Here is an 11,987-nt window from a genome sequence, read left to right as displayed (position 1 = left end):
TTAATTAATTAATAAATAAATGATGTTATTTCGTTTAAACGAAATAATTATTTCGTTTAAACGAAATAATAAATAAATATGTTTACAATTGCGCCTTAGGGGCTCCGTACTACCGTTGTATTTATACCCAGTGGTATAATTAACTTCTCTTAGTTTTTATCTTTAATATCAATTCATTATAACTAGTGACAATTCCTTCAAAAAACCACGATTTAGAAAAATATAGTAACTGACAAAATAAGATACACGTAGCGTGATTTATTGCTAAAAGTCACTGAAACAACATAAGAATATGGCCGACATTGTTTTTGATAGAATTTTTCTGCTGACACGGAATCCGCTAGTTGATCACGTGACTTCATTCGTTGGACTACATTCTAGCAGACGACACTTGGAATTGCGATTACAGCTGGGGATTATAAGGAAATTCGGCCGATAACAAAATGTTGACGTTTGGTAATAAGTGAAATCCGCCATTTTGTATTTGTCAAAGTGTATGTTAATACATTTTACCTTGCTTGAAGCCTATTTGTATGTAATTTCTTCACAGATTTTATATAACGACTAGTGTTATAGGAGTTTACAATTCAAATATAAGCCGCAGTTATCAAATGTAACATACAGTTTACCAGTAGGCCTACATTATATATAAATACAGTTTTAAATATGACTGTAAAGTGTCTGGACGTCGGACTAAGTCTATACAATATTTTCATTCTCAACTGTATCGTATGATCCCGTATCGTACACCGGACACCGTATACAGATAACATGCCTTGTTTTTGTACTAAAGGAAACGCAGCTTAATCTCAACGTGAACACAACTCTTTCAGTGGAGCAATAAGGTAGGAATAGACTACGTGAGATAACAGGTGCGGTGTACGATGAGGGGAAATAGAAATAGTTTGAGAAAATTGAAAAACTCACGTGTAATAAATGTGCTTTCTTTAAAATATTTCGAAATATGAAACTTGCTTTATAGTCTATATTATATATCTAATATTATATAGTCAATCCTACTGCCGAGAAAATTGTTATTTTTCTAGGAAATTAGGGCTGGTTATTTATAGGCCCAAATATTGTAGTTTTACTTTCGATATCGACGGGCGCTGACTAAACATCTAAATAAACACAATAAGATAAAATGGAAAGTGATAAAGTGTCGGAATTGTATTGATTGCGAAGGCTTAGTGCTCGTTCACACTACAAGCAGAGCAGGGCGGTGCAGAGACGAGCAGAGAAGGGCGACCTGAAATCAATCATTCACTATGGAGGATTTCGTGTAGTGCGTTCCCAATGCTTGACAGTCATGCTAAATGAACGGTGGACAACCGCGAGCATTTACAAGGCGTGTCGGTCGGCGCTCAAATGCAAAGAGGTCAGATAGCAAGGAGACCTTTGAACAGTCTGATAAAAAATAGACCAAACTTTCGATTCGTCTTTTATCAGCTTTTATTCTTAATATACCCACTTCAGTTGGGGTCTAAAACCGGCCTCTTGAACATTCATCCAATCAAATTCCTACAAATCTCAAAGCTGTTATTTTGTGACGCGAACAAAAGATGTATTACAAGAAGATTAATTTAGTTTATCAAGTGAATGCACCTTTTGTTCTTGTCACAAAATTAGATTAGACTGGAACTTGAGTAAATATACTTATCAACACTTTTGATTGGTCAAGAATATACATTTGACCAATAGGATTCTTAGGAACAAATATTTGCGTAAAATTTATTCTTTATTATTGTATACAATGTTTTTATTTACAATTATTCAATGGTACATTATGAAAAGGATTGGAGAACGGACTTCGCCAATATGACCCTGTGACCCAACTCGATTAGTGGGGACCCGTGGACTTAGATTGGTTGGGGCCGCTACCCCCGAAATATTTTTTATTGCCTTATTCTCTCCTGCATTCTGAGATCCCTCTGTCAGTCAGTTTAATGCCTGTTAAAATTATTTCTTGGAGTGGACCCTCCCTGAAGGGCGGGACCCCGTGGACTTGATTCAACCAGTCTGATATTTGAGCCAATGATAATCACCATTCTCTTGCGTGGTTCTAGAGGGGTAACCATTTCAACTTTTTAGTCAAAATGACGAATGGCAGTGGTGCAGGAGGCGTGTTCAACTGACTCAAGCACCGCTATAAATCTTAAAGGTCGAACTTTCAATCGCTTATAAGACTTAGGCGTACCTTAGTTTATATTCATACGAAATCGCTTTACAATCCTCTACATCAATTAGTAAAAACAATTTCCCTCAAAACACAAATAATTTAAGCTTCACAGTTTTTGTCCTGGTGTAGGTAAACAGTCCGAAGAAATGATTTATCTTTTACGTCTTTGATTTTCCTTCGCTTCCTGATAATTAGGAACAATTCTAAATCTCGATCTGTCTGAAAACACAGTATGTTCACGTGTTAAAGTTCTCGCTGTTGTCCTGTCTACTTCAGACGAAATAAGTCGAACGTCTGGAATTTTTCGCTGAGTGTTAATCGTTCCAACGACACGTTTTCCACGCCATGGGGCAAATGGCATATCGACGAATTTAGATATTTTTGAATTGGCCGCGATCTCTTCAGTTATAACGGTATTTGGAATAGTTTTAATGATCGGTTCTCGAGATATTTGCTTCATTTTAAACTTTCTTGACGAAATATCAAATAAATAGTCGGGAACGAGAAAAAAGGAATTGACACACAGAACAGATGTTAATATCACAGTTATTATAGGTAAGGTCCAACTCGCCATTTTAAATTAAAATCTCCAAACTTTCAATCCTTAATCTGAAATATATAAAATATCAGTATATAGTGACTTCCTTAGTAACTGGGGTATGAATAACTGGACACAATTTTATGGATAACAATTACTTTAATAAATAACTTGCGACGTTTCGACGACGATGTTTCCGTCTGTATCAAGCAATAATGATAAAGACGGGAGCATCATCGTCGAAGAAACGTCTTCGCAAGTTATTTATTAAAGTAATTGTTATCTATATAATTGTTTCCAGTTATACAGTATATAGTGATAAATAAAGTCGCTCAGTGACATTTTGTTATATTTAGCTGAGATTTTACTCAAATTTGAAACAGCTATTACATATGAATAACTAATTGTATCAATAAAGAATATATATCAAACCAATCATTAGGGCATAATCTTTCTGACATAATCACATTAATCTTCAAAATTTACCTTTTCTTGACGCGAGAGGTATTATAGATTTGACTGACCCTGGGGCTGGTCTCCCCATCAAGTGGCATACCAACAGTTCAGTTAGAGAGCGCGATTAAACAAATTTTCGCAGAACAATTGCCCAGATAAGTGGGCGCACACGCAAGTAACAAGAACGGGTGCTTGGCTAATGTCGCTGTCTTGGCAAAATTTCCGTCATTGGAAACTGCATAGCGTTGCCCGTCTTCATTGGCCCAATGGGTGCAGACAAATAAGACGCAAAACTCGATGCATTTCATTTATGGGTGGCATTAGTGCGCAAATATCAAATCTAGAAAACAATTTTAATAGATTCCAGAGAAAAATAAACAGAGCGTGAAATTATACATACTTTACAAATGTAAGGCTTGTGTCACAGCAAAAAGTTTGTGAAAAAGTCAAAAATGCCAACAGTCGAAAGTGTCTAAGAAAAAATAAAAATGATTATGTAAATTTTGGAAACGTTGTTCCCCTCCTCTAATACACCAGACATATCGTGAAATCCTTTTCAAGCTTCTGAACAAATGCTTATGAACGAAATTTTATAATAAAAAAACTCCTACCTCTCAAGCCATTGAGCTAAAGTTCCTGGAAGTTACAGACACGTCACTGGAAAGTTGATCGAAGTCGTTGCCGAAGTCGCAAAAAACTTACTCCGACGGGAAGAAAATCCACGTTTCTTTATAGGAGTGAAGACAATACGGTATATTGATCCGATAGAAAACTAATAAGAAACACCAGCCAATGACTACCTAGCCTACTGTCAGTACATCCTACACATTTTATACCATCGTTTTCTTTTTATAATACACACAAATATTCAAAAAAACGTCAAGTTATACACCTAACGATCGGTTACGTTTTTAGGAAACATTAGATGAGGGGCCACACCAATTTCCGAAGCCCTTTTTTCACTATATAAAATGGTAACAAAAAATTGAAATCTGGGCTAGCATCTTTTCCGTACCGGACACCGTACCTCGTCTATTCCCGGATTTATTCCCCACTGTGCACCGTACCGGACACCGTACCTCGTCTATTCCCGGCTGTATTCCCCACTGTGCACCGTACATGGACATTTATGATTGGTTAAAAAATTATATGCAATAAGAACATAATGATATGATTAAGAATACAAGCTAATTCATTAGAAACACCAATTAATCCAATAGTTTGCTTAATTTGACACTAATTAATAAGGAAACCCATCTTTAATCTACAATAATAAATGTTTTTGTCTGTTTTCTGGAACTAGTTGAACTTATAGAGACGAGCGGCCGGTGTCAAACACATCGGCAGCATTTTCCGTGGTAGCAATATACATGTACAGGCCTTCTGGGCCTCATCAGTGCAGTGTTGATACTGGAGTTGAGGTTTGGCTATATAGCCGGCTCAGATGATCCAATAATATGTGGTATCATCGTACCATACCAGAGCGCCCAAACTAGCAAGCTAGTACACACTAACGACAATGGTACACAGACAAGAGTGCTCAACATGGTATGAACCAAGGAGCATATCTAACTGCAAACAGAACCGTTTCGGTACATATACATGTAAATATATTGACCAAAACAGCGGCGTTTCTATGGAGAGGCTGGCGCTTCTTTCATCCCCCCCCCCCTTCCCCCAATCCCCCCCCCCCCCTTTCTTCATTTTTACGATGATTACTAAGTTAAGTGTTTCTGTTGATGAGAAAGTCCTACATGGAGGATATGACATATTCGTTCATAGATCGACAGATAGCCACTTAGAAACTAATTTCCTTTACTTCGAGACATGACAATAACGGTCAGAGCCTTTCAGGGGCTTCACTTCAGATAATAGGACACACGCACGCAGGCACTTACAGTCAGGGCCGTAATTAGACCGAAACACTTACCTTTATTACTCTAGCACTCCAGCTAACAACTGTCAAAATATGCTTCAGAGACTGGAATAGAGGCAGGTGTTTCGGACTAGGTCATGATAAGAAAATGCCTGATAAGGGTTGGGGGAGAGGGGTGGGTGCGTATTTCAGAGTGCCTGTGATGAATTACTACGATTCAGATGGCTAAATTGTCATGAATAGCGTCATTAGAACAGGACTATGGTAGAAAACTTGTAAGATCAAATAGAGACGAATAATACCAGAGTGAAAAAGAAAATTGTTATCTTAATTAGGATGCGTTTTTGTAGAAACCACAGAGATTGATAAGAGATTGAAACAACAGGGCGAAACTACTACATGTCATTGAAAGGGACAGATTCGCCATCCGTTTGACCAATCGTACTTTATTCTCAGAAACGATAATTTTTTTAGTTAAGTGGTCTGTAATTTTATTCACAGCTCACTGGCGAAATTTTAATCTTCAAATCCGCGTGTGTCCAGAATTATCCGCGCTTGAAAGTTAAAAATACGACTGTCTTTTCTTGAGACTCATGCCGTATATAGAGAAGACGTTATATAATATAGAAATAGGAAAATTCCTAGTTTGCCATATTTAAAGGGATTGTAGTACAGTTCAGTTCAAGTACTTCTCAAAACGGCGAGTCGTGGCCATTAAGCTACTTGTATAACGTCAGTGACGGCGTTCCATACAATACCATTACCTCGTGTAAACATTATATAGTGTTACTCACAAACACAATACAATATTATAGAATAAACACACTTCTTTGATAAAAAAAAAAATAACAATTCAACACGTGTCCATAATAATAATATTGTTTTGTGTTTGTGATATATATTCCTCACTTCTAAATGTCGTTCAAGTCTTGTTATGTAGTATTATTGTGATGGTCGATTAATAAATAACATGTTGGAGGCTGAATTCAATTATTAACCAGTACAGTTGGCTACTAGCTACACCATCTTGGATTCTAACAACAGTTTCTGGCAGTCTGGCCATCACCTTGACGTAGATAAACATTGCTTCAAGATAAAAATATTTATAAACGGAAAAACGACATTTTATTGGCGACCACAATAGCTCTGGGCAGATCTGTATCTGTTCGATATATTATAGAGTTCTATACTTTCTTCTCAACTCCAATTCTAAGATAATCAAAGTTATATCGTGAGGTTCTGTAGCACAGTCGGTTAGAGCGTTGATACTAAACATGACGTCATTTGCAAATGGTGGCTGTGGGTTCTAATCTTGGTTAACGTGTAATAAGTTATCTTCATTCATTATTCCAGTCGACCCAGTTGTAAATGGGTACAGTTAATCTGGGAAAGATCAATGCCAAGAGGTTTGGCCAAGGACCAGCTAGTAGAAAGGATCCTTAGTTATGAACTTATTATCCTTATAAAATAATCATAGTAATTGTTTCCTACTTTCTATAAAGCCTTATTTTACGTCCTTTCAAAATGAGTCCCCCGGGGGGTAATTATCCCCGGCTGAAAACTCCTACTCTAAAGACGTGTTTCTTACTGCCTCTCTGATGGCTCACTGAAGGGTTTGTATAAAATTCCAAACGACCAACCGCAACTATGGGTCAAGCGGAAATAAATGTGGCAGGAAATTTGACATATCTAATAGTATGGATTTCGGAAGGGCTCACAAAAGATGCTTCGTTATATCGAATACATCGAAACCTCGAGATCAAGTGATAGCCTACAAACGAGGCGTAATTAGGGGTCGAGCCGTTTGGCCAACCTCAGCCCCCCTCCCCTCATATATGGGCACTTCGTGGAATTTTCTGCCTCGAAGAGAAACATTCCATTTTTGACTTGGACAGTTCGGCAGTTGGAAATTGAAAAAACAGTGAGCAAATGTTGCTGAAAAAATGTTACCGTGATAACTCTGTTTCATTTCTTTAGGCTGTGGGGACATATAAAACCCCAGGCAGCTCAAAATGTTACATGCTTCTGTAACCCAGGCTTAATTGCACTATTTAGCTATTATTTATCATTTTAAAAAATGCACCAAGCAACTATTTATATGGGAGAGGTCGACACGACGACATTTGTTTTTATAGAAAAGGACAGTGGCGATATTCCATTTTGTTTAACAAAAAGAGTTACTACAAACATCACCATAATAAATGATAAAAAAAAATATTTTCTTCATTGGTTTCCATACTTTTTATGAACCAATGAAATGGTCGAATTTTATACAAACCGAGACTCATTGTAAACTTCCGGTTTGACTAGAAATATGTAAACAAAACTTCTCTGAACTGAAATTATTGAGAAATTTGTTAGTCTTAATATTTTTTTTGATTGAATTATGGCGGTAGTTGAAAAAGACCCGGGTGTGTTGACAGAGAAGCTTGTGTTGACCAGAACAAGAGCTCAGGATCTTGACAGTGTTAAAAAACTAAACTGTTGGTAAGAAAGAAAACAAAATGTATTTTTATTGCTTTCGTAATCAATAAATGGCCGAGGATATTTGCCACCCGGGTGGCATACAATTATTCGCCACCCTTATTTATTACTTGCCACCCGTTTTCAAAACTCTTATTACTCTGGAGACTGGCATTACAATAAATAGCTGAAGTCAAATTCCATCAGCTCTCTATCTCCGAGGAATGTTCCTTTGTTGGATTGTTTAAGGAGGGGGAGGGGGTGTTTCCAGAATTAATAACATAGGGCCCTTCTTGTATCTCTATGGAAACTCGTCTGGTGGGAGAAAGGGCCATTGAAGACTGCGGCCTAAAATTAACACTGTTACACTGGTTCAAGCTTCTGTCATATTTCAGCTGTGCTGGGAGGAAGAATTTTAAAGAAAGAAAGAAGGGGATGGAATGAAGGATTGTTTTTGAGATTTGTTTGTTCAAAAATGTCTACCCTGGCTTCTCACAATTTCATTGGATTGGCCAATGTGAATTCTCATAGATACAATATGGAACTGGTCACCCCAGTAAACTTATATGTTATCATAAGGCTTACTATTCCTTGGTTTACTGGTTTTAAACTAAATGTATATGATATATGATTGGTTATAATCCAAATGTATGGTATACAATTTAACTGTTGTCTTGTTTTCAGGGGGTCTGGAATAACAGATGTCAGTGTTATTAGAAAAATGATCAATTTAGAAGTTTGCAGTTTAAGGTAACTAAGTTATATACCGGTACTTTAAAAGGAAGTCAGTGATATGAACTGGTGACCTTCAATAATTCATCTTTCCTCATTATTCCAGTCGACCCAGCTGTAAATGGGTATGGATCCTTAAAAGATCAATGCTAAGAGGTTTGGCGAAGGAAGAGCTGGTAGAAAGGATTCTTGATTGTGGACATAGGTTGTTATCCTTGTAAAAAATATTGAAAACTTTCCTTTCAGAGAGCAAATTTCTGTAAGTTTGCTTATGAAGCACATATTTGAGAGGAAAAATCATTTCACTGACATCAACGCCAGTTAGTTAGGACATAGCCCGTTCCACATTGATCAACAACAACTCAGGGTTAATAGTAAGACTTTATGTAGAAAACCATGACCAGACTTCAAGGTGTTAACAGGACGGTAGTCGGAAGACAGAATGGCTAGGTTTACTTGCTTTGTGCTACATTGCATGTGATTTAAAGAAGGCGAACTTGATTAGTGAAATACATCTTATGGCGCAACTTACTTAAGCTATGCTACGTTACATGGTACACATCGAGTATCTATCTGTATGACATCATGGCTATACCTCTATCCATATTCCATTATCAAATCATTATAACTGGATATTATTACTAAAACTACTATTTCTCTTGTTTTTATAGTGGAAATAAAATCAGCTCTCTGGAAGATTTTTCTCACTGTCCCAATCTACAGGAGCTGTATATTCGTAAGAATAAGATTAGCGATTTAAGACATGTTCATTGGTTAAAGAAGTTAAATCGTTTACGTGTTTTATGGTTGGCAGATAACTCCTGTTCTACTGGTGACAATTACAGAATGACGGTCCTCAAAACTTTACCAAATTTACAAAAACTTGACAATGTGGGTAAGTAGAATTTGGTTACGTGGCCTTTGATTAGTTGTTTTTATTATCAAATACTTCCTCATTTATGATTGATACAATTCCTTATTTATAATTGATATACTTTTTTATTTTATCGATATAGTTCCTCGTATGAAAAGTTCATTAGCTGCTACTAATGTATTGCCAAAATTATGTCTTCACAGTTGGAAATTGAAAAAAATTGTGGCTGCCATGAATAAATTCCCCTCATCGCACACTACATGGCATTGCCCATCTCTAACAACTGAAACATTTTTATGCCTACAAACATGCCTGTGCCTATGTTTTCATAAAAATTACTTGACATCAATTTTACACCCTATAATTTCTAACCTGAGCAGAAAAGAAGAATGCAAAATACTGGATTGTTTCGTTCTATTTTTTCAGTTGTTACAGAAGAAGAAATTAATCTTGCCTTAGAGGAAGGGGAGGAGTTACCTTTTCCTGAAAATTTCCTCACAAATGATTGTGTGTCTGGACAATGTTTATTAGAACAGGTAGAAATGTGCGATGAACTTGAACTTACACAAGATCCAGGTGTGGAATCAGAACCGAAAATACTTATTACAGACGTCACAGAAACAGTAAATAACAACTTTGAACAACGATTTAGAAAAATTGAGGAATGTCTTTCAAAAGAGAGTGAAATCGATAGTGAAATGGAAAATTCGGGCAACAACGAAGAATTGAACTTGCAACCGATACCCAATAAATCAAATGAGATACTTGAAACATCGAATGAAACACCAGAATCAAATCATCAAAACTGTCCGTCCCCAGAAAGGCAACAACCTCCATCAACCTGGCAATCTTCAGAAGAAACAGGAAATCCTGAAGTTATTGAATTATCCATAAATCCTTTTATCAAGCCTGAAATTAATGAATCCACCTCTTCAGAAAAACAGATTATCCAGCCTCAAGATAAAGAGTCTACCTCTTCAGAAAGACAGATTATCCAGCCTCAAGATATGGAGTCGTCCAGTAATTCTGTTATCCCGTCTGAAATGAAGGAGTCATTGCAAGATCCTGTTATCCAGCCTGAAATGAAGGAGTCACAAAAAAATCCTGTTATCCAGTCTCAAGTTTTGGAGTCATCCAAAAACCCTGTTATCCAGCCTCAAGTTAAAGAGTCTACCTCTTCAGAAAGGCAGGTTATCCAGACGGACAGGCCCAGTGCACCGATATTGATCTTTGAAAAAGGTCATAAAATAGAATCCAGTAAAGAATCAATGGGAATGAATCCTGACAGACCGAGAGAGCCGCCAAATGACCCTATACACTCTGAAAACATTTCAACAATAATCAAAACACAAACCGAAGAAAACATTCAGAATCAAAATCATTGTAAAACGCCTCCAGTAGCTTTGTCATTCGAACAATCTAAGTAAGTTTTGATTATACAGTAATTATTGTCAGGAAAGGACAGGAAAATAAATTTACTTTTTCAGTTATTATGTTAGCTATTGAAAAAACACATCTGAGAGGTGGGGTGACTCACCAAGTTACATACATCAAAACTGAAAACTGATTGAGAAATTCATTGGCATCATCTTATATTAGTTAAACTTTTATTTACAGTAGCACGATCTGTTAGATCTTTGACTTTACATGAGATAATTTGTTTGGTTACATCTTTGTTCTAATCTTTGTTGGTGTGTAAAAATCTAGTGACCTTGAATAAGTCATATTTCCTCATTATTTTAGTAGGCCCAGCTGTAACTGGGTACAGAATAAGTCATTTTTCCTCATTATTCCAGTCAACCCAGCTGTAAATGTGTACTGAATAAGTCATCTTACCTCATTGTTCCAGTCAACCCTGCTGTAAATGTGTACTGAATAAGTCATTTTTCCTCATTATTCCAGTCAACCCAGCTGCAAATGGGTACTGAATAAGTCATCTTTTCTCATTATTCCAGTCAACCCAGCTGTAAATGGGTATTGAATAAGTCATCTTACCTCATTGTTCCAGTCAACCCTGCTGTAAATGGGTACTGAATAAGTCATCTTTCCTCATTATTCCAGTCAACCCAACTTTGAATGGGTACAGATAATCTAGGAAAGATTAATGGTCGGACAAGGACCAGCTGGAACAAAGGATCCTTGTGAAGCCAGGTTGTTATTGTAGTAAAAGTATATTTTTATAAGCTATAAAACTTGTTGATTGATTGACATTTCAGTAAATTACGTGAAGAACTGGGTTTAAAACCACTTCCTATAGACAACAACATATCAACATTAAAATCTCTCACAAAAGCAAAGGTTGGTATTTATAATCAAGTTAAATTCAAACTTAGACACTAAGTTTAACTCTATGATCATAAATTTAATTTATCTGGTACACTGGTAGCATCTATTCTACCATAACAAGTTCTAGTTAAACGTCTGTGGCTCTTGTAATACCATTAAACCACTTTAGTTAATCTTAAATATTGTTGATAGAAGCTAGAAGCATCAAAAACTCTTAGTTTACGAGAAATCGCAAGAGCAGCAAATGTATGAATGAAAATTGGAAAGGTGCAAATTGATACTATCAAAAAATAAAACTCCATTCATTTCATTTACAATCTCTTTAAGTGATACACAATAAAGAAAATCAAAATACTGAACCTGAATTTAAATCAGATTAAATTAGAATTTCATGATACAGACAAATTGAGCCACAATTAAAACTTATTAATGAACTGTAATTTTGTTAAAATCTAAAGCTTAACATGATTTTAGTTTCGTTTTGGAATTGAAATTTTCTGGTTTTCGTCTGCACGATTTTTTTGCTTAATGAACATCATTTGAATATTATAATCTATGGATGCATTTGACTTAAAGGGATAGC

At 36.2% G+C, this 11,987-nt stretch overlaps 1 protein-coding gene across 1 annotated transcript; it reads left to right on the top strand.

Moving 5' to 3' along the window:
* Positions 1-7,435: 7,435 nt before the first annotated feature.
* On the top strand, positions 7,436-9,147 carry LOTGIDRAFT_119159 (hypothetical protein; the record flags this gene model as incomplete). The annotated part of the gene is made up of 3 exons (XM_009057569.1): positions 7,436-7,536; positions 8,197-8,262; positions 8,916-9,147. The coding sequence occupies 3 exons, from the start codon at positions 7,436-7,438 to the stop codon at positions 9,145-9,147; spliced, it is 399 nt and encodes a 132-aa protein (XP_009055817.1).
* Between the last annotated feature and the right edge of the window lie 2,840 nt (positions 9,148-11,987).

This window comes from Lottia gigantea (genome assembly GCF_000327385.1).
Source record: "Lottia gigantea unplaced genomic scaffold LOTGIsca_30, whole genome shotgun sequence".
Lineage (NCBI taxonomy): Eukaryota > Metazoa > Mollusca > Gastropoda > Lottiidae > Lottia > Lottia gigantea.
The sequence above is the reverse complement of the archived record's forward strand: the minus strand, read 5'-3'. Positions and strand labels throughout refer to the sequence as shown.